The sequence below is a fragment of the Orcinus orca genome, chromosome 4 (assembly GCF_937001465.1).
Source record: "Orcinus orca chromosome 4, mOrcOrc1.1, whole genome shotgun sequence".
Classification (NCBI taxonomy): Eukaryota; Metazoa; Chordata; class Mammalia; order Artiodactyla; family Delphinidae; genus Orcinus; species Orcinus orca.
The window spans coordinates 69,165,484-69,190,154 of NC_064562.1; the positions used below are offsets into that span (position 1 = coordinate 69,165,484).

The 24,671-nt window shown below is 37.2% G+C and overlaps 1 protein-coding gene across 1 annotated transcript in view; it reads right to left on the minus strand.

Annotated features, from left to right (window-relative positions):
• Window positions 1-3,827: 3,827 nt before the first annotated feature.
• STAP1 (signal transducing adaptor family member 1) overlaps window positions 3,828-24,671 on the minus strand; it is a 30,634-nt gene continuing 9,790 nt past the window's right edge. The window contains 7 exon segments of the mRNA XM_012532500.3: window positions 3,828-3,889; window positions 10,940-11,036; window positions 13,290-13,393; window positions 15,482-15,567; window positions 21,205-21,313; window positions 21,316-21,373; window positions 23,407-23,463. Of these exon segments, the coding sequence (XP_012387954.1) occupies window positions 3,828-3,889; window positions 10,940-11,036; window positions 13,290-13,393; window positions 15,482-15,567; window positions 21,205-21,313; window positions 21,316-21,373; window positions 23,407-23,463 (573 nt within the window).

The window sequence follows — 24,671 nt, forward strand, 5'->3', positions numbered from 1 at the left end:
GCTCTACCTTTTTTCTGGCTCTCTGCAGGGTATCTGTTCTAGGTTTCCAGGTTCTAATAATCCTACTTTCTTCCCTTTAATAGTTGTGTCCCTTGCCGACATTTTGACTTCTCACAAAACCTGTTTAACCAATTCCTTATGTTAAATTCTTTCTTAATATAAATAATATGGTTTCTCTTTTCCTGAACTATACACATTTTTTTCTTTACTACTCTAGTGGCTTTTATCTTTTGATGATTACCCTATATTACAACATGCATATTCAGATTAAGTCAGACTAAAGTTAATCATTATCTTTACATTTTGGAAGATTATAATTTCCAAAGACAGCCACAGCGATATTTGTAGTCTCACATGCTTTTCTAGAAGCTTGCCACCCCGCAACCACCATCAAGCAACAGAATGTTTCCACTTCCTTTGAAACAAGAATTTATGACTACCTCAACTAATACAACAGAATGCAGCGTTTGTAATTGTACAACTTCAAGGTTAGATCATAAAAGATTATATGGCATCTGCATGGCTGGCTCTCAATCTCTTTTGCTTGCTCTTTCCCTCCTGGAAAGCTCACCCTTGTAATCCAGATACCATGTTGTGAGGAGGCCTAAACTAGCCCCCAGGAGAGAAACTGAGACCTACAGAGAAACTGTAAGAGAAACTGCTAACCTACAGTCAGCATCAGGTGTCAGACATGAGTAAGCAAGTTTTCAAGTGATTCCAGGCCCCAGACTTCATGGAGCAGAGACAAGCCATCCCTGCTGTGCCTTGCCAACTTCCAGCCCCACAGAATCTGTGAACATGGATTGTTCATGCAACTTAGTTTGGGGATTATGTGTTACCCAGATGTAATAACTAGAACAACTATCTAACTAGCAGCTTGCATACTATGGTCATATATTTTATTTTTGCATTTTAATTCCATTGTCAAGTACTTCAACGTCTTTTAATTCTATAGACTTTATTATTTTCTTATATAGCCAATGTTTATATTTACACACACACATATATATCACTTTCTTTACTCTTTATTCTCCTTTGTGCCTCAGGCTTACCATCTGGGATCAATTTCTTTCTACCTGAAATATTTCCTCTAGAATTTCATTTTGTGACAGTCCACTGGTAGCATACTTGCTCATGATTTCTTTGTCTGAAAATATCTTTATTTTGCTTTCATTCTGCAGAGGTATGTTTGCTCAATGTAGAATTCTAATTTGGCCTTTATTATCTTTCAACATGTTGGAAATATTTTTCTACTCTCTTACGACTTCCTCTCTGGCTCTTGAGTCAACTGTCAAGCTAAATATTGCATCTTTAAAGCAATTATCTGCTTACGTTGTATGTGGTATAATTATGTGTCTGGGTATGGATTTCTTTTGTTAATCCTGTTTAGGATTTGTTCAGCTCTTTGAATCTAGATTTGTGCCTTTTGTTAGTTCATTACTCCTTCACATATTGCCTATATCCCCCTTCTCTTATAGGAGGATTCTCATTACACGTGGCAGACTTACTCTGCCTTCCATATTTATCACCCTCTCTTCTGTATTTTCCAATTGTTTTTGTCTTGTCAGGATTTATACTGTATAATTTCTTCTGACACATATTCTACTTTACTTCTCTTCATCTGTTTCGTACATACTTACTATTAAATCCATCCATTTTGTTTTTAATTTTGGTTGTATTTTTCAGTCCTAGAAGTTCTATTTGGTTCTCTTTTTTTCAACTGCTGGAACACTTTTTATAGTTTCCCATCCTCTGCACATATTGTCTAACATCTATTTAAACTGTGAGGGCCGTTTGATGGTTTCATCAATTTCAATTTCTGCAGTTTTTGTGGCTCTTTTCCTGTTGTTTCTCCCAGCTCAATGTGTTGGTGGCCTTCTATTAGACTCTCCACCTTAGTCAGGCCCTGGGCTTTGATTTCTTTCTCCCTGTTCATTCCTTTCACTTTATTGCAGTCAACCACTTTGCCTCACTATCTTCAAGAGTCCATTTCTTTAAGTGTCCTATATTAAGAACTGCATTTCTTTTAGATTGCAAGAATTCATTCTTAACATTTGAGATGGTAACAAATTAGAGCTCTTGAGTCTCTTGTTGCTTATCTGTATTTGGACTAACTTAATTGTGAGGCCCTTGAGAATAAGAGATAGATAGGTCGATCTTTTGTAATCTATGCATCAGTTAACAGTTGATATTACAGTAGATTTCAGAGAAGTATTTCACAAACTTTATTGTGTGTAGTAAACTTTATTGTGATGTGTTTTAAAAGAGCAGATTTCTCGGGCTTCCTTGGTGGCGCAGTGGTTGAGAGTCTGCCTGCCAATGCAGGGGACACGGGTTCGAGCCCTGGTCTGGAAGATCCCACATGCCGCGGAGCAACTAGGCCCGTGAGCCACAACTACTGAGCCTGCGCGTCTGGAGCCTGTGCTCCACAACAAGAGAGGCCGCGATAGTGAGAGGCCCGCGCACCGCGATTTATTTATTTACAGCCGTAAATAAATAAATTTAAAAAAAAAAAAAAAAAAGAGCAGATTTCTGGACCAACCCCCAGAAATTAATTCACTCAGTCTGAGGGCAGCTCAGGAGTCTGCATAATTTTAGGCATCCTAGATAACTCATTGAATGAGTTTGCTAGGGCTGCCATAACAAATACCACAGACTGAGTGGCTTAAACAACAGAAATATATTTCTTCAGTTGCAGAGGCTAAAAGTCCAAGATTGATGTGTCAGTAGAGTTGATTTCTTCTGAGGCCTTTCTTGTTGGCTTTGTTGATGGTCATCTTCTCCCTCTGTCTCACGTCGTCTTTCTTCTGTGTGTGTTTGTGATCTACTCTCCTCTTCTTATAAAGATACATCTTTATAAGGTGTTGGAGCTAAGAGGACCTTAAGAATCCGTTGCTAACCCCTTCATTTTTTCAGATGAAGAAACCAAAGAAGCCAAACATTGAAATAATTAGAACCAGGAGTAGAATATAAGCCATATCTTTTGATTCTTAGTTGATTCCCAATTTGAATGACCATCAATTTAGGAGCCTGTTTTTCAAGGAAAAAAAGTTTATGAAAAAATGTCCCTGAGATTTTGGTTCAGTAGATCTTTTTTGGGCTGAAGAATTAGTATTTTTAAGGAATTCTAAGTGATTAGTCTCATACTGTGTTGTATTTGTGAAATGGGTGATTATGTAGCCTTTTACCATCCTTATAAATTAATGATTTTTACAAAAGGAGGTTATGGGTTGACTTTGAGCCAGCAAAGAGACAACTTGAGGGAAAACATGGAAAATGATCAATTTCACTAATTTCCAATAACCAAAAAGTGTGGCATAGAGTATTTCCACTGGGAAAGGACTTCTCCTAGTACTTTTCATGTCTCTGGTTTTTAGCTGGGTAATTAAAATAACTTACGTTTCATAAATCGGTCAAATCAGATTTTAACAAAATCTTGTGAAGCTTTTTTGGAATTGCTAGAATTTATGAGAACTAGAGGATCTGCTGTGGAGATTGTATAGAGGTAAATGTATTAAACTGAAGCCCTGGGAAATAAAAACTCCATTTAGAAAGGACCATATGTTTTCAACTTATATCAGTGCATGGGAATGCATATATCTTTGAGTTACCCTCACAGCCATATACTATGGTTTTCTAGTGAATTGTTTTCATTCTGATAAGATAATGAAATTGTATGCTGCAGTGTTTAATTCTGGTATCCAAGTAAGTGACTTTGTAATCAGGATCAGGAGGATAGAGATAATTTTCTTTAAAAGTAATATCTTCCTTTTGAAAATAATAAATTACCAAGATACATGAAAGTATAATAGTTTTACCATTTTATTTTATGCAATATGTAGATTTTTCTTCAACCTCTCTCTTCTCCCTTATGTGGTGGGTTCTTGGCCTAGAAATTGTGGGTGGGAAAGCTTGATTGAACCAATGTTGAAGAGGGTAGTTCTTTATTTTCAACATGAACAATTTTCCTGCTTGTACTTGAAAGCTTCAGCAGTATGTGTCAAAATGGATTTTCACCTTTTTTGTAGTTTTTCTTAGAAAGTCCTATTTCCACTCTCATTTACTCTTCCAGTTTACTCTTCCATCATCATTCTGCTTTTGAAAGAAAATATATTACTCTACAGAAGACAGTGTGACAATCTGAAGTCTCTCTTCATGTTTCCTTCTAACTCTGTTCATCTGTCATTCCCTGCTCCTATAACAAGGGAATCTAAAATGCAGAGAGGTTGATAATTTGTTCCTGATCACAAAGCAAACTGAACCAGTTCAGCCACCAGAATAATAGTAATAGCAGAGAACTAAACTAAAGAAACCACTGCCTAAGTCCCAGGCTAATTCCTGAGATATACATGCGTAAGAGAGCCCCAAAGCAACATACCAAAGGTTTTGAAACTGAACTGATATTGGAACACTTCCAGAGAAAGTAAGGCAAAATTAGTTCAATCTAATCAGGATGATTGCCTGCTTAAAAAAAAAATCTCCGGAGGATTTTAATAGGACCCAGAGGCTCATGACATAATATTCAAATTAAAATATCCAAGATACAATTCAAAATTACTTGGTAAACAAAGAGGCAAAAAAACGAGACCACTTCTTAAGGGAAAAGACAACAGATGCCAACACTAAAATAACCAAGATATTGAAATTATCAGAGATTTTGAAGAGCTATGCTCCATGAAGTAGTGATAAATATTCTTGAAACCAACAGTAGGATAGATGTTCTCTACAAAGAAAGAAAAATTACACCAAGCAGAAATTTTCAAAATAAAAAATCTGAAATTAAAAGATCCACTGGATAGATTGAGTAGAAGTTCTTCAAGTTGAAGATAAATGATACCACAGGAAAAAGAGCAATAGGTGGGAGTTATCTAGATAATAATAGACTACTTTTCCCACATTCTTTAATATGTTTATAACAATTGAAAGCAAAAATTATAATGCTTGTTGGGGTTTTAAATGTTAGGTAGATGTAATATATATGACAACTATAACATGGAGGGGAGAGTAAAGGGACCTATATGGTTGCAAGTCACGATTGGCTACAAACAAGTTACAGTTGCAACCCACCCTCAAGATACAGGGTCTACACAGTGTGTGAATACCAGGAAATGGGAATCATGGTAACCAATAGAATATGGCAAAGGTGATGGGATGTCAATACCATAGTTATGTTACATTGCATAAGACTCCACCTTGCTAGTAGATTTGCTCAATAGTCCCTCCTTCCTTCTCCCTACCTCCACCTCCATTGGTATCTTTGAAGAAGCTGGCTGCTGTGAATCCTAGAGCTGCAAGAAGTCAGTTCTCCAAACAACCTGATTTGAAAGTGGATCCTTCCAGGTCAAGTCTCAGATGAAAACCCAGTCCTAGCCAACACCTTGATCGCAACTTTGCAAAAGCCCCAGCTAAGCCAGGTCCAGACTCCTAACCCACAGACACAGGAAAGGATGGAGTGAGGGGAGAGAGAATATGAATATACGCAAATATTTATCACTGGAGCTGCAGAACCACTAAGAAGGTTTTTTAAAGAGGTTTCAGAAATGAACATGGATTTGGATTTTAAGCTTCACTTAACTAGCTTCGTGTGTGACTTCTTTAAATGTATGTGAAAACTAAAGTGTTGCTTTTCTTGATTATAAATGGAGATAGTATATCTTCCTCATAAGATTCTTGGGAGCAATAAGACGAGATGATTCATGTAATCCTGGCTCTTCACATAGAGCCTGGAATGTAGTACATGTACAGTTAATTGTGATAGTCCTTTTGTGTTTCTGAGAATGACAGTTTTCCTCTGGGAAACAGAGAATATTGCTTCCTCCTTCCCCAATGCTATGCTTAGGCATTCAGCCATCCATTTATTCCACCAACATCCATCAGTTTCCACTCTGTACCAGGTCCTGGGTCAGCAGACTATTTATTGAAGACACAGAAGAAATGAACCAATTCCTTGAAAGACACTACCAAAATACTCTCAAGAAAAAAATAGATAACCTAAATTGTCCTACATCTAAATTCAATTAAAGACACTGAATTCATAGTTTAAAACCTTCCAGCAAAGAAATCTTCAGGCCTATAGGGTGAATTCTACCAAATATTTAAGGAAGAAATAATACCAATTCTACACACATTTTCAGACTATAGAAAAAAATAGAATACTTCTCAGCTCATTTTTTGATGCCAGCATTGCATTAATACCAAAACTAGACAAAATTGTTTTGAAAAACATAATATATATGATCAAGTGTATATATGCAAGGCTGGTCCAAAACTGGAAAATCTATCAATTCACCATATTAATCAAATAAAAGGAAAAATCATGATCATCTCAATAGGTACAGAAAAATCATTTGACAAAATTCAACATCCTTTCACGATTCAAAAACAAAAATAAAACTACTTCAGCAAACTAGGAATTGAAGGAAACTTCCTCAGTTTGATAAAGGGCATTTTAAAAATAATAATAATAATAAACTATAGACAACATCATACTTATTAGTGAAAGGTGGAATGTTTTTCCTTTAAAACTGGGAGCAAGACAAGGATGTCCACTCTTACCATTTCAATTCATCATTGTTCTAGACAGTCCAGCCAGTAGGTACAATAATACAAGAAAAATAAATAAAAGGTATCCAGATTGGACAACATGAACTGAAATTGTCTCTAGTCACAGATAACATGATTTCTATATATAAAATTCCAAGGAATCAACCAAGAAAAAAGGCTTTTAGAAATGAATAAGTGATATTAGCAAAATCTTGGAATACAAGATCAATATATAAAAATTATATTTCTATATAATACCAACAAACAATTGGAGTTCAGAATTTTTCAAACAGTACCATTTAGAGTAGCACCAAAAAATGAAATACTTAGCTATTAATCTAATGAAATATGTGCAGGCTCTGTATGCTGAAAACTACAAAAGCATTGTAAAAGAAAGACAACATAAATAAATGGAGGGATATACTACTTTCTCAATTGGAAGACAGTATTCTCAAGATGTCACTTCTCCCTGAATTGATTTATAGATTCAACAAAATCCAAATCAAAACCCAGGAGAATTTTTCTGTAGATAACAACAAGCTGATTCTAAAACTTATACTAAAAGGCAAAGAGACTAGATTGGTCCAAACAATTTTAAGAAGAATAAAGTTGGACTTATACCTCTTGATTTCAAGAATTACTGTAAAGCTACAGTAATCAAGATAGTGTGCTGTTGGCAAAAGGGTAGGAACATAATCATTGGAAACTGATTCAGAAAAAATATGTTGAATCGATTTTTTATGAAAGTGTAGAGGCTATTTAATGAAAGGATGATCTTTATAAACCAATGGTCCTAGAACATTACATATCTAAATGCAAATGAACCTTGACTCATCCCTCACACCTTAAACAAAAATTCCAAATGGATCATAGACCTAAATTAAAACATAAAACTAGGAATTCCCTGGCGATCCAGTGGTTAGGACACAGCACTTTCACTGCCAGGGCCTGGGTTCGATCCCTGGTCGGGGAACTAAGATCCCGCAAGCTGCATGGTATGGCTAAAAATAAATAAAACTGTAACACTTCTAAAAGAAAACATAAGAAAAAAGTCTTCATGATCTTGGGTTAGGCAAAGAATTCTCAGATACAACACCAAAAGTTCAATCCATAGAAGCAAAAATTGATAAATTGTACTTCATCAAAATTTAAGACTGCTTTAAAAAAGATGCTGTTAGAAGAATGAAAAAAAATTTGTTAATCACATATCTGACAAAGGACTTGTATTCAGAATATGAACAGAACTGTCAAAATTCCGCCATAAGAAAACAACCCAGTAAAATTATGGGCAAGATATTTAGGCATATATTTTGCCAGATTAGATATATGAATGGCAAATAGCACATGAAAAGATGCTCAGCATCCTTAATTGTTAGGGAAATGCATATTAAAACTACAGAGATACCACTACAAACTTAACAGTAACTTTTTTTTAAACATCTTTTTTGGAGTATAATTGCTTTACAATGTTGTGTTAGTTTCTGCTGTATAACAAAGTGACTCAGCTATATGTATACATATATACCCATATCCCTTCCCTCTTGCGCCTCCCTCCCCCTCCATCCCACCCTCTAGGTGGTCACAAAGCACCGAGCTGATCTCCCTGTGCTATGCAGCTGCTTCCCACTAGCTAGCTATTTTACATTTGGTAGTGTATATATGTCCATGCCACTCTCTCACTCTGTCCTAGCTTACCCTTCCCCCTCCCCATGTCCTCAAGTCCATTCTCTATGTCTGCGTCCAGAATAACTTTTTTAAAGATAATATGAAGTGCTGGCAAGGATGCAACCAGAGCTCTCAGACATTGATGGTAGAGATGTAAAAAGGTGGGACCACCTGTGAGAAGAGTTTTACAGTTTCTTATAAAAAGTTAGACACATACTTATATGACCCAGTAATCTCATTCCTAGATATTTTACCAAAGTTCAATGAACACTTATTTTCACACAAAAATCTGCATATGAATATTTATATAGCTTAATAATTTCACAAAACTGGAAACAACCCTAATATATTTAAATTGGTGAATGGATAAACAAACTGGTACCTCCCTACAGAAAAAGACTATTTATAAATAAAAAAGAGTGAGCTCTAATACACAACACTTGTGTGAATCTATACATTATAATGAGTGAAAGAAATCAGTCTCAGAAGGTTCCATACTGTGATTCCATTTATATGATATTCTGCAAAAATGTTAAACTATAGGAATGGAAACAGATCAGTGGTTGCCAGGGATTGTGTGTGAGAAGAAGGGTTGACTAAAACCAAAGAACATAGGGCTTTTTTTGAGATGATGCAACTTTCTGTGTCTTAATTGTGGTGATAGTTGTCAAAACTCATAGAACTATACACCAAAAAGAGAATTTTATTTATACAAATTAGGTAATTTTTTAAAAGAAAGGAAGAAAAATAACCCCTGTACATAAGATATATCACACTTGGAATCATTCAGTTCACAGCTTCTTCTATATGAAAAGCTCCAAAAGGGCCATACTTTGTTCTCAACACTAAGAATTCCTAGCCCAAGTACATGCAGCTACCCTTCCCTCCTTAACTACTCCGAGTTCTCATGTGAGAGAACATGGGCTAACCTCCTCCAGGATTAGAGACCACATGAAGAGAGTGGTTCAGCCAGCCCCAGCTGACCACCAGCACCAGATGTGCAAATGAGCCCAACTTGGACCATGCAGCTCCAGTCAAGCCACCAGCTGGTTATAGTCCTGTGAATGACACCAAGTGAGACTAGCAGAAGAACTGCCCAACTGAATCCAATCCAAACTGCTGATGTGCAGAGTCGTGAGCAAATAAAACGGTTGTTGATTTAACCACCATGCTTTAGGGGCGGTTTGTTACACAGCATTAGATGACTGACACAATATCATCCATAGAGGAGGCAAATTATATTGGATCCCTCACCCCTTTTTTAAAAAATTATTTTAGAGATGTTACAGGAAATCCTTTCATCTCTGGGGGAAAAAAAGAAGCACATTAATAGCACATTCCCAGAGATTTCTATTAGGTGGTATTTTCCTGCATAAAGCCCAGGCAATGTATTATGCTGACATATCCATAATAACATGTTCATCCTTTGTGGTTATATTTTAAGATAGAGAAGGTCAAAGATGAGAGGGAGAGAGCTGACGGGGCCAATAATCTGTAGTTGACAAAGTGAGACTAAGGGGGGACATGGTGGCAGTTTTTAAATATTTGATGGTTTTAAAGCCAAAAGTTGTATTAATATGTATAAGTTAAAGGAAGAATGTTTCAGACTCAATAGTAGAAATAATTATCTAAAATGAGAGCTGACCAAAAGTGAACTATGCTGCGTTAAAAATCAGTGAGGTGACTGTCATTAAGAATTTACAAACTGGTCACATCTTAGAGACGTTTTCTGTATTGAGTGTGCAGGTGATTCCTATACAGAATGGGACACTATACTGGATAATTTTCTAAAGTTCCTTCAGACTCTAAGTTTATTAAAATTATTTGGCATCACAAGAGTCATACCCATGTTTTAAAACTTGGACCTTTAAAGCTTGCCGTCCTTTTAATTAGTGAGACTTTCCAGATATGCCCTGATGCGGTAACCGAACCAAGTTGTTTTGCCTCATAATCTGTAGATATTTTTTCTCTCCTGCTTACAGCTTGTCAAGTGACCATGTGTACCAGGGATTGTTTCAAAGGATGGAAAGAAACTGTCACATCCAGCCTGCCCTGCTTTGCCAAAAACTGGACTACAAACAGGGCCAGCTTTGTGGTCATGTGAACTGTGTACTTGCAGTGGGTCTCATGCTTGGTTTAATGGTCTGCTACCACTGTTTTGAAATTCTTAATAACTTATGAACAAGGGGCCCCATAGCCAATCCTAACTATGATCTTCATCTGTAGTTCCTCACTACCCACCCACTACTTGTTATCTTGCCCTCTGCCTTCTGCCTTTACAGTGGAATAAGACTGCACTCTCAATTCATCTATTGCCTACTGGCCAATCCCCATAGTGTCCCCTTAATCCTCATCCATTTTCATGTCTCAAGCATCTGACATTGTTGACAGACCATACCTTTAAATTCCCTGTTTGGTTTCTGTGACTCTGTATGGCTTTCTTCTCATCAAATTTGTTTGATAAAGTTGAGTAGAATGATGGAATGAAGTTAATAGTCACAATACATGCCTCAGGATTTTTTTCTCTAGAGTGGGCCTATACTCTATCCACCAGGATTTATTGGTACTTCCCTTATTTTCACAGGGTCAGTGACAAAATGATTTCTAAGTGGATAAATTTAAAGGCTGAACTATATAATCCTACCTGGTTGGTATTACAAATCATATGTAGGTTTCTTTGTTGCTGTTTTGTTTTCCTTTTCTTAATATAGCAATGAAGTGAAGAACATACCAAGGGTTTCATCAGTTGAATATATAAATGGTCGTAAATTTCCTCGAGTCTCCTTCACGAAATAATCAATGACGCTGAAAAGATTTGGGAGTGTTACCTGTATACAGAGAATAAGAGAAGGTCAGTGTCACCTGTGTAAAGATAGAGTAAGAGAAAGCTCAAATGAAATCTAATGGAGATTACTGTGTATTTCCTATCCTCCAGAAAATCGTGTCAATTCCTCACTTCAATAGCTTACTGAATGGCCAGGGTTTTACCTACCCATGCATTTTCTTTCTCCTTTATAACCGTATCTAATTCCCTATAAAGAAATTACCCCTTTCCTATTGTATACAGTTTGGTGGACAATAATTAGTTACTCTGCTCTTTCCTAGTTACTGTATGAGAATGTGATTCAAGTTAGGCCCAAAAAAGCTCCCTTCCTGAAATTTGAACTTGAGTAGAGGATCAAGAAAGCAGATTCCTAATCAGATGATGCTTAGTACAAGTAACTGCTTCCTAGTCCCTGAAGGTTTTCTAGCCTTCCAGTCATTCTATGGGCTTCCTATGTTCTTAAATTCTTTTTTTTGCTTGTTAGCCACTTTCTTCTGCTTGAAACTAAAGACCCCTTTAAAGCCAGAGAACTTAGCGTTTTAATATCTCATTGTAACAGGCTAATTTACTTGGCTAGGAGTAACTAAAATGTCTTGCTACCCCCTAAGCCAATATTTTTTGGCAAGTAAAACCAGGTTAAACCTGAATATCCCTGGTAAACTTAAAGAGGAAAAAGAATTCACAAAATGACAACCTGGTTGAAGGGTAGGATTGAGGAGTATGAAAGGTGAAAGAATAATCCAGGCTGTTCACTTTGTGTACACTGGGGACTGTTGGGGCTAATGACAGATAAATGAGCCCTAGTTCACCTGTTGCAGAGGCACATTCTTCCTCCCCAACCATTGCTTCCAGTCACTTGGTTATTTGAATTATCCTTCAGCAATCTAATTCTCTATTTCCTTCATTAGAATTTCTGAAAAAGCCCAGTCAGGCGTGGACATGAGAACTGACAATCTCTGGGAGGCATTTATGGCAAAGATGCAAGTGGGGTATATGAAGCAGCTGCTGTCTTTGCTCTTGGTAAAGGTCTGCACTCTAAGGGTTATGGCCAGAACATAAGAAATTCAACACTACACTCCCTTTCTCTGATCAATACAATGGGCCTGGAGAGGCAGAGGAACTAGGAGCTCAATTTTAGAGAAGATACCATAAACATTTTCAAGACCTATCGAATCCATTTAAGTGATAGCACTTCCCTGACTCAGTCTTCCCACCACTGCAGCCTGACATTACAGATGCTTCCTTTCCCCAGCATCCTGGACCACAGGCCACATTACTTCATTGTCATTGGCTGAAACCAGTGTAAATACCAGTTTTTCCACCTGTATAATAGGTGTTACCTCAGGGTAATGATAAAGATTAAATTAGATGGCGTGTGTGAAGTATTTGGCTCTGTGCCTAACATAGTATCGAATGGTTATGACTACAAGTCAGTTGGGGTAGGAGAGGGGTTGAATACAAGGAAGAAATCCTTTCTTCACTACTTGGTACTATCAAGAGGGGAATTTCTGAACTTCTGCATGGTGGGTATTAAAGGACCAGGCATTTAAAGATTTTTTTTCCCATTAGAAATAAGAACATTGGGGGCTTCCCTGGTGGTTAGGAATCCACCTGCCAATGCAGGGGACACGGGTTTGAGCCCTGGTCCGGGAAGATCCCACATGCCACGGAGCAACTAAACCCGTGCGCCACAACTACTGAGCCTGCGCTCTAGAGCCTGTGAGCCACAACTACTGAAGCCAGCGCTCCTAGAGCCCGTGCTCCGCAACAAGAGAAGCCACCGCAATGAGAAGCCTGTGCACTGCAACGAAAAGTAGCCCCCGCTCTCTGCAACTAGAGAAGGCCCGCGCACAACAACGAAGACCCAACGCAGCCAAAAATAAATAAATAAAATAAATTTATAAATAAGCACATTGGAATACTTATATACTTCTAATTAGAAGATGTAAAATAGATGCTTAACAAAAATATTTTTCTTTCCCTGAGATAATTATATTGATAAAAATCTTCAGAGAAAGAAAGAAGTGGAAAGAATTGATAGCAGATGATCTTCTATTCTGCCTCCCCCACCTGCTCTTGCATCTCATTTCTCACCCTGGATGTCTGCTACCTTCAGGACCCGTTAACATGGCTGTTTTTCGCCAGCACTATGTTCCTAGGCAAGGAGTCTGCTTTCCCAACTTACTTTGAATTCTATAAGGTAGGTTTGGGAGGAAGCAGGAGAAAATTAATCAACAAAAAGGAAATAGTTACTTACAGGTTTTTCCAATTCAATAGTGTAGTTTTTTCCTACACTCATCACTTTGTAGTGCTTGATTCTTGGCAGGCTAAAAAAAAAAAGTTCATCTTCATTTAAGTATACTATTGGGTCAAATCAAAATAAAGTGAGTATAAAATATCACCTGTACAGTAAAACTATGTTCCCATTTCTCTAGTTTTCTATGTCTCTTTTTGGGGGTTTATACACTAGGGATATAGGAAACCTGGGTCATTGAGTGGATGCATGAGAAAGAATGAAATGAAAAAAGGAATCAAGAACTGAAAATCTTTCAGGCAGAAACGTTTTTTAAATGCCAGTAATTTATAAAGTAGACAATATTATAAAATCCTATGTAGGTATGTATACGTCAAATCTATATTCTCTTTATTAAAAGGGAAGTAGAAAGAATTACTGAAAGCAAGTTACTTTCTTCATCACTATTCCTATCAGAATGCCCTCAATAGCTGTTCTTCCTGCTAGCCATATACCACCGTAGATAATCTGCCAACTTCAGGGCTGACTTAGAGATATGGACATGGTAGGTGTTAAGTATTATACAAACATATAGGTGTGAATGTAAGTATAGTAGGTGAATCCTAATGTCTTCCTTTTATGTAGTGACATAGCACTAAATTATTAGCACCCTAGAGATATGGTACTTTTTTACTAGAACTGCTTAAGAATAAGGAGCACATTCAATTCACTTTTGTACTCCAGCATTAGGCACACAGTAAATATTTATAAAACTGAATTTTAAAAAATATTTGGGGGACTTCCCTGGTGGTGCAGTGGTTAAAGATCCACCTACCAATGCAGGGTACACAGCTTCAAGCCCTGGTCCGGGAAGATCCCACATGCTGCGGGCAACTAAGCCCGTGCACTACAACTACTGGGCCTGTGCTCTAGAGCCCGTGAGCCACAACTACTGAAGCCCACACGCCACAACTACTGAAGCCCACGTGCCTAGAGCCCGTGCTCTGCAACAAGATAAGCCACCACAATGAGAAGCCTACACACTGCAACGAAGAGTAGCCCCCACTCGCCAAAACTAGAGAAAGCCCGTGTGCAGCAACAAAGACCCAACACAGCCAAAATAAATAAATAAATAAATTTATTTATTTTAAAAAAATATTAGGAACCCATCTAATAGTGCTGTTTGCTAGAACTAATTTATACTGAGAGCAGAAATCAGTATGTTTGCCTTGATTCATATGGCAGTAGTGTCAGGACCAAGACTTTTTCTAATGTTGAAAAGTTAATAGCATTTATTACGCCTCCATTGCTTGAAAGACAAACTAATTCAACATCTGTCCAGTTTACAGAAGCTGCCTGAGAAAAATTGTTTATCAGGTTAAGTTTGTCTACAAGGCCTCCCACGTTCTTTTTCATCACTCCTCTCTCCATTTCCAGGTCACATTCCTCTGGGACTGAACTACAATTCTCCTTAAGGGACTCTTTCATCATCTACTGTGATATCCAAATCTCTTAATTGGATGTCACATTGGAAAACAGCTAATAATTTTTTCCAATCACTATAGACCTTTATTCTCAAAACATGGGATAAAACCTAACCAACCCTCTTCCCTCCTAAAGAAAACCAAAAATAATTTCCTAGTGCTGAACCTTCAGGAATCAGTCACCGGCTGGTGAAGGAAAACTTCGGATGGAGGAAATCCTACAAGTACCCTCTTTTGGGGTGGCTGGCTCTGGCCTTGTCTTTGTCTCTACATGAAAAGACCTTTATAATCATACTCTTGAAAACTCTCACCAATTTCCATTAGAATTCTTTTATTCCTATGACATAAGTGATTATTATTCCTTGGAAGACTGATAGAAAGCTTGAAAGGCATGACCTTTATAACCAGAAAGATCTAGGTTCAAATTCTGGTTCTGTTGTATGAACTCTCTGAGCCTCATTTCTTCACCTATAAAATGGAAATGGTGATGCCTGTTTCACAGTGCTGTTGTGAATAAATGTGTGAAAAATCCTTACTATTGTACAATGTCACATGTAGACAGTAAATTATAACTATTTTTTACTACTTTTTAAATGCATTTTTTTAACTTAGTAGTTTCTGTAATTCTCAGTTTCTTCACTTGTAAAACATGGAAAATACTGTCTGTCTCAGTTTTTATTGTGCCTGAAGGAAATGTTTGTCAAGCACTTAACAGAGCACCCACAAATGTACCCCATAAGTGGGGACAGTGATTGTTAATAATAGCCATCATATCATCATCATCATCATCATCATCATCATCATCATCCATGGCAAAGCTGTGGGAGGAAAAGCAGCAATAGTTAACAGAGTCTCTTGGAACTTTTGACTAATAGGACTAAGTGCTAAGGCAGAAAATAAGGTAGAAAAAAAATTCCATTGAAGTCACTTAGGTTTTGACTCTCATTTCAGACCTGTGTTTTTCTTTCATATTTTTTTTCCAAAGGAATAAAGAGGGGGAAAAAACTAGATTGATAAAATTTGCTATATTGAGGTTTCCTGATTACAACCTCAAAAAAGAAGTAACCTGTCTTTAAAAAGATATATGTGGCCTTAAATATGGTTATAAATACTGTTCTTAGCTCCTGACCCCAGTTTTTGCAGAGGAATGAATTTTGGGTAAATATTTTCTATTGCTTTCTTGGCTAATGGCTTTCCAAAGTGTTTATACTTCTAGCTTGCCACGTACTCATAACAATTTTAAGAAAACAAAACCAAATTATGAAGTTTGTTGTAAGAATAGCTTTATGTCTTATGAATTCACACACCAATGGACTGGGTAAAAGTGGATGATATTTTGCATCAAGAGAGGAGTCACCTGATAATTTGCCATTGAAGGACTTTTGCTTCTTCCTGAGAACTAAAATCTTTTCTCCCACAGTTGATTTGTTAACAGATGGAGATAATTTTACTTTCAAGTACTGCTTTGTAAACCAACTTGTCCTTTTTAGCTAGTGTTTTACCAGGCACACTGGTCTAAACTTGCATGGCTGAACATTTCTCCTACAACCTGTAAGAGAGTGAATTGGTTTTGTGGGTAACACAGGTGCTTCCTAATAGTCTAGATTTCTGCCAAAGTCTTTACAGACTACTGCAATACAGTCTAACCAGCTAAACTTCTACTACTCTCTACAACTGCTATTCTTTAAAATTGTGACCTGTTAAACAATATATTAAATCCAGGCATTTCAAAAGACCTATTTTGAGGCATTAGAGAACACATAATGATAATCCTTAACATCATAGATATATCTGGCTCATAAGGAATATTTGTGCAAAAACAGTTAAAGTTTTTCCTAGCCACTTTCAGATATAAACTATTCCCCAAAGCCTAAATAAGCACATACTGACTCCAGTGTTAGAATGCTCTAGTTTGACCACCCTACCTCACTCCTTGCTTTCTAAATATAAACGTTTCTTGAGAGTGGAGGGATGATCAGTTTTATGAAATGTCATAAACTTTTATGACTGTTAGCTGTACAAGCATGAATTTCTATGTGAATTTAAACTGGAAGTATGTTTACTAAAAATAGACATGTAATTTTGATATGAACTCCTTTGCCAGACTCTAATGAGGTTAAATATAACTTAAATACAATATGAATAAACACTGTGATATTAGATCTATATCGTAAGTATAGAAACTCATTGCATTTGGTCACAACCCATATTTACAACAGAAAACGCTGTTATTTCTCATAGCTCACTCGTGCGGAAAATGCAAATCAAAAGTTGGACTAATTTAGACCACCTTAAAAGAGATCTTGCTGCTATTGTGCAGGAAATATACAGTCTTTAAAGAGCCATTAGATCTCAGGATTTTGTTTATTTCATGCAGAACAGTAGCACAGGGTTCACATACAAATGGATCAAACAATCCAACCAAGAAAAGTATGAAAGAAAAAAGTCACTTCCTTGTGTGATCTAATTTAACTTTCAATCAGTTAGATTAAATTTCTTTTTTAAAAAATCTGTGAGAGCTGCATAGCACAGGGAGATCAGCTCCGTGCTTTGTGACCACCTAGAGGGGTGGGATAGGGAGGGTGGGAGACGCAAGAGGGAGGAAATATGGGGATATATGTATATGTATAGCTGATAACACACCATTGTAAAGCAATTATACTCCAATAAAGATCTTTAAAAAAAAATTTTGTGAGATAATTTTTTTTTGCTAATTATTAAAATTTTTTAAAATTTCATTTACAAAACCTTAAGGTGGCTCAGAATAAAACCCAAAAGATATGCAGTACTTTATTAAAAAATATGTAAAACGTTATTGAAGGGCATTAAAGAAGAGTTAAATATTGACACACAAGAGGACAAGATCTCCAGGTAACAATATGGACTAATCCAAAAGCATGTCCTCAGGGTAAACATGAAGTTGTGGGTTGGTGAGTACAATATATCACTTCCATAAAACTTAAAAACATAAAACAATGCTATACAATAACTGTGGGACAAACATATGTAGAAAAAGGAGAAAGTAACCTAAAGTGTGTACCTTCCCAGGACAGTGGTTGGGGGTGGGGAATGCGTATGGCGGGAGGCGGGCAGATATGGAGTGTTTGGTTTGTCTCAGGGAGGATTTGAAACACGGCAGTCTCAGCTTCAGATCTGACGCTAACAATTCCTCTAGGCTCTATGCCAAGTTCGTGGACTGCTGGTGGAGAAGGGCCAGAGGCTCAGGGTACCTGCCTCCCACCCCGACCCCTACCGCCGCCCTCGAGCCAGCTCCTAGCTGAGACCGGCTCCATCCAGTCACTGCCCTGATCAGATGCTCCTCAGGTAAGAGGCGGGCCCAGGAGCCACCTCGCCATGGACCTGGGTTCAGCTGTGTGACTTTGGGCAGGCTGCTGCCCTCCACAGGCTTCATTTTCGAATTTTGTAAAATGGGATGTTATGTGGAATAAATTTGAATTCAGTTTTGTATCCTCTTATTTTTTAAAGTGGAAGTAAACAGTTAAAAGACATTCTGTATTTTATGTGATATTCAATTTCCTAAACCCAAAAAAGGACAGACTCCTTTACCAGGATATACTAAATAGAAAATTTCACTTTTCTCCCAGGAGTTCTTATAAGCTCACTGATATTTAATGCCAGTCATAACTTTTATTTGTTTTGGATTTGTTTCAAGGTAGCCAATTAAATTATAAATCAAGTAAATTATCATGAATAATCCATGATATTCTATCATATTAGTTGAAAAACCCTTAATTCCAAATGTTAGCCTATAATAAACAGAAAAAAAAATGAAACCACAAGATGATTAAGCTGACATAGATATTCATTGTGGAAAAATACACACACATACACACACACAAACACACACACACAGATTCTCTTACTTCACACAGACTCAGGATCTGATTTACCATCTAACATTCTTGCCACATGGCTAGTGTATAAAGACAAGTCTCTGTATATATGAAGTAATTGGCAAGTGAATGAAGCTTCTTGGGTTGTAGCTCATACTAGCATTGCAGCCACATGCCATAATTTTAATTTTGTCCTATAAGTGACTATTTTCTTTTTACTGCCTTTATTCACTTGCCAGTGTCTTCATATTTAATCTATTTAGAATTATTGATATTTATATATGGATCAGTAGCTAGATTCCTAGATAGATGTGTTATAGCTTAAAAAAAAATAGAATATTATCCACAGAAAGAATGGCAAATTCAAGAATCAAAGTTCTGTTTAAGCTCTTATATGAAAGATAATCATGTACTGAATATTTTCATTTAGGACAAAAATCACTATATTTCAATTATATTATCAGTTGTAAAAATGTTAACTAAGCCAGAGTCCCTATTGAAATGCAAGTTTTTATAGACTCTGAGGGAAGGAGTAGACTTTAAAAGATACAATCACCATCGCTACACAGAAAAATCAACTTTTGCATGTAAATGTTACTGACTTTATCAAAGGTAAACCATTTCACTAGAAAGAAATTATTAACCTTAACAAGAGGCTCCTAAGTGATTCTTTTTATAGAAAAGTCAGATTATGTCACTTCTTTATTCATCAGAGGCCAACGGCCTCTCATTATCATTCACAGTATAACTCTTTTCCCTACAATGACCTGTAGGGCTTAGAGCTGTCAGCCCTACCCCCACTTCTGGAATCTCATCTCCTAACCCTTTCTTCTTGCTCACTCCACTGTAGTCCCAGTGGCCTCTTGTGTTGTTGTTGTTCTTTTTTAAACTCCAAGTGTTTTTTTTCTTATTTTTTAAAAATTATTTATTGATTTATTTATTGGCTGTGTTGGGTCTTCATTGCTGCGTGTGGGCATTCTCTAGTTGCAGAGAGCGGGTGCTACTCTTCGTTGCGGTGTGTGAGCTTCTCAGAGCGCAGTCTCAGTAGTTGTAGCACACGGGCTTAGCTGCTCCGCGGCATGTGGGATCCTCCGGGACCAGGGCTCAAACCCATGTCCCCTGCATTGGCAGGCGGGTTCTTAACCACTGCGCCACCAGGGAAGTCCCTGGCCTCTTGTTTGTGAACAACCCAAGCCTTCTCCTACCTCTAGCCTTATGCACTGGTTGCCTGGAATGCTCTTATCCTACATATTGGTATGGTTTGTTCCCTCACTTCCTTCAGGTCTCTGCCTAAATGTCAGTTAACAAAGGAGGATTTCCTTGACCACTCTATATTAAATAAACAACAACAGCAACTAGAAAAAATTTCTCTCTATATCACCTCTGAGAGTTCCCATCTCCCTCATCCTGCTTTATTACTTCCATAGACCTTATCATCATATACATGACTTTTTTTTTCTTTTTTTTTTTGTGGTACACGGGCCTCTCACTGTTGTGGCCTCTTCCATTGCAGAGCACAGGCTCCGGACGCACAGGCTCTGGACGCACAGGCTCAGCGGCCATGGCTCACGGGCCCAGCCGCTCCGCGGCATGTGGGATGTTCCCGGACCGGGGCATGAACCCGTGTCCCCTGCATCAGCAGGCGGACTCCCAACCACTGCGCCACCTGGGAAACCCCTGCACTTCTTATTTTATAGTAAATATTATAGTCAATGAAAAGTCTATTTTTTCAGCAGAAAAAAATTTGGCAGTATATACAGTACACCAAGATGTTGAAAGAGAATATCTCTGAGTGGTGGGACAAGGAATAATTTTAATTTTCTTTCATTTATCTAATAAATATGCATTACTTTTTTATTGAGAAAAAAAGAAAAAGAAAAAGCAGTCTAGATGCCTTTTAACCTATCAGTCCATCAGTTGTCCCTGGTTTCAGCTGAGTGATGGCTAGCAGGTTTCATTGATTATAGTACAGAAAGAATACACATCAGAACCTGATGTCAAAGATGGTACCAGGACAAGTTTCATTGACAAGAAGATGAACATTCCAGGGTTCACAGTCTTAGTCACATTTTTCAACAATATAAGAGTTAAAAAACAAATGTAGCGTGTTGCTGACTTCAGGAGGTTCTGTGCCTCTTCATTTCCAACAACACCTTACCACTTTACACATGTCTTCCTCAAAGTACGAGCCCAAGACTAATCACTGATTGATCAATTGAATAAAGCATTCAGGTATTTTAAATCTTTGGTATAATTTCCTGGTAGAAACTCAGTCAATCATAGAGTTGCATGGTGAAAAAACCTCTTTCCTTCCTTCTACATAGCAGTTTTATTTAGGTTTGTTCTTTGGAAAAAATCTATTTAATCTAAAGGTGTGGGTGGAGGGAGATTTCCTGTGTGGTAAGAGGCTTGGTTCAAATCTGCATTTTGCATTTTGTGATATGACATAGAGGAAATGTGACATGTACTCATAGATATACTGTATATCCACAAGACAACTTATTGTCCCTGGTTTAACGAGTCCAGTGACTAACTCTCCTTGATAATTAGAAATTAATTTTAACAATCTAATAAGTAAACTGAAGTTCATGGTGCACTTACGCTGGCATAGGGTTCAATACATCCACATAATCTTCAATTGGTTCCTTCCCTTTTTCAGGAAATGAACTCAGTGTCCGCTCTGTCTCAATTCTCCTTTTCTTTTCCCTAAGGCTTCATGCAGTCTAATTACTTGCCCAGGAAGGAGTGACACATGTAGGGGAACTGACAGCTGAAACCAATTAAAGCCATAGGCAAACAAGAAAGACAGCAGAGTAACTGGTTTTAGCAAAGATGAGCCTGTTCTGGTCCTAAGGAGCTTCTGTTACCTGACAGACATGGATGGATTGTATCATGAATAGAGGATCTTGGTGTTTTAGAACTGCCTCTAAACCAGCTAGAACCTGCACAGGGCGCCTGACTAGAAAGAAACATTCCTTTTGATCTGGTCCAAAGCTAAGTATACTCACCTGGCACCACAAGCTGATTCAAGTAACATCAAACCTCTCATTTTTTATTCTGAGCTCGCTGGATCTCACTGCCAGGGAAGTCCTGGAGTGCCTGCAAGTTGCCCGGCTGTCCCACAGATAACCTGGAATGAGCTCCACCAACCATATGGCAACATGGGGTCAAGATGGAACTGTTCTTTAAATGACTGAGAATCAGCAATGAGAGGTCTATATTTTCGTGTGTTTGTGTTTGTATTTTGAATTTTCACTCACACATTAGGATTATGATACTGCGCTATTAAATTTTTAAAAAATCTTTTCTAGAAATGTGTTTGGATTAAGTCACCTATATTCTCCTGATCTATATTCATACCCCTAATTTAGACTTCATTATGACCAGCTATGTACTCTTAGAAGTTATAATCTAAATGGTAAAATATTTTTCTTCATGTGACACAACCTAGCCTATATTTTGAGGCAGCTGTGTCTGAATATCATCTTGATCTCCAGAGTGGGGTGCACGCTTTCCAGGGGGTGTATAAGAAAGTCCTTTGGAGTCTGGGAAGAAAACACTAGAACTTCATTTTCTATTTACACATTATCTTATTAATTCCTATTATTGTTTATATTTTATCACGTGTGTATATATATGAAATTTGAGACTATCCTTCTGCATAACTAATAATCAGTAAGTCTATTTCCCTTATATACCAATCCTGAAAAAAATAATAGAATGAGGAAAAACTAATGAAGCAGCTGTTCCTTATTAGTTACCTATTATGCCCCAAGCATTATGCTATTGCAAATCCTCACAGCAATGCTACAAGATAGGTATTGTTATCCCTACTTTACAAATTTAAAAAACAGGCTCAGAAAGATTAAATAACTAGTCCAGAGTCACATAGCTAGAAAGTTGTGGAACCAGGACTCAAACTCCAGTTTAATTAATTCAAAAGCAATGTCTCTGCACTTTGAACTATAGTCTGTGTTTCTCAAACTTCTACTAAAGTTGCCCTAACAACAGCATGGTATAAATGTATATACAGAGTGATCTGGGAACATAGTAAAAGACAATATTTATAGAGCACAACATTAGAGGCAAATTGTTATCTTTTGATAATTCACATGAATTTTATTTTAATTCTGTACCATATCTATGTACATTATAATTTAAAAAATAATGCTTTTTATCCTTACCTCAAGGAAAAAACTAAGAACAAATCTTTTTGGCCAAAATGTCAAGTATAATTAGTGTTCTAGGAAGATGCACCCCAAGTTTTTTCCGGTGGTTTTAGTGTACTCCTTGACACCTAATCACATACACTTGGTAAGTGTAAGAAGTGCCAGGCCAAACACACGATGATGCCTTTCCACAACAGAGGGAGGGAATGTGTTTCTCCCTCCCCTTAAGTCAATATGCCTTTCACATATCTAACGGGCCCACTCTTCTACCTTCCTATGACTTTCCTACATGGTAGTTGACCCTCAAACTTTTACTTGTTTTTGGCTGAGAGAAAGAACCAGCATCCATCATCTTGGTAAAGTGCAGTCCTTATTTCATGTGAATGCAAGGCCTTTACTTAGAAACTAGCTTTGGATAAAGTCTGTATTTAACTGACCCTAACAAACATTGGAAGTTTTCATGTCCTCTAAGAGTATTAGAAAACATGGTGCTCCTTAGGGAGCTGGTTAGTTATCAAAGTACTTCATGTTTATTAGACAGTTGCTACAGTAGTTTTATTTAAAATAATGGTAGTTATTTAAAATAATGGTAGTTAACAAAAACAAAAAAACAAAAAAATAATGTCCTTCCTACCTCTGTTATTGTGAGAATGAAGCCTCTCCATTCTTCCCCACTTTCTGTACTCTCTGTCTAAAGACGTAGACAAAAACAGATAAAGACAAAAAAAAGAAAAGACATGAATGACTATGAACACTAATACTTTTATTAACTTCAAGTAACTTTAGAATTTCATATGATTGTTTTATAAGTCTCGAAATAGTGTAAGCCATCAAAACCCAGCAAGATTGACAAAATGCATATTCTTCTATTGAAGCACATTGCTTTAAAAAGTCAGTTGTATTTTTAAACCACTTACAATCAGTTAAAAGGAAGAAATAATTCATTTTTCTTTGTGCTTAGAATTATTAATGTGTATTATGAAATATTTCAATAATTTCTTTTGTAGGAAGTACATAGCTTTAATCTGTTTGCTTATTAAACAAGTAAAATTTTACATATTAGCTCGAAAAAATTTAAATGTTAGCACACTTATTTCTTTAGTATGTCAATTCATGGTTACTCGCCCCATTGGTATTTTTTTCTTTTTCTTTTTTTTTTGCGGTATGCGGGCCTCTCACCATTGTGGCCTCTCCCGTTGCAGAGCACAGGCTCCGGACGAGCAGGCATGGCTCACGGGCCCAGCCGCTCCACGGCATGTAGGATCCTCCCAGACCAGGGCACGAACCCGTCCTGCATCGGCAGGCGGACTCTCAACCACTGCGCCACCAGGGAAACCCCCCACCATTGGTATTTAACACTAACTGGCTTTAAGTTTGAGGCAACCAGGTAGGACCAATGTAGTTACTTCCCATTACCTTAGTAGTTAGTAAGTTACCTTAAAAACTTCCAATTCTTAGCTCTAAATATTACTAATACAGCCAACATTTATTACGTGCTTACAAGTGGCACTGTTCTAAGCGCTTCACATATATTAGCTGATTTAATCATGACAATTTTGCAAAAAGTACTCTTTTTAAAATTTCATTTTATAGATTTATTCATTTAGCAGATACTCACTGAGTGTCTTTAAGTTCTGGGCACTATTCTATGTACTGGTTTACATCAGAGAATAAAACAAAAATACTTATTCTCATAGGGTTTAGGGTCTAGCAAGGGGCAATAAATAATAAACATAATAGTGAGTAAATGTTATAGTGTCAGATGGAAATAAATGAGAAAATGCAGAGAAGAGTTAATAGAGATTGGGAATGCCATTAAGGGTTTGGGGAGGGGAAAAGTGTTGCAATTTTAATAAAGTGGTCTAGGTAGGCCTCAGTAAGAGGGTTACATCTGAGTAA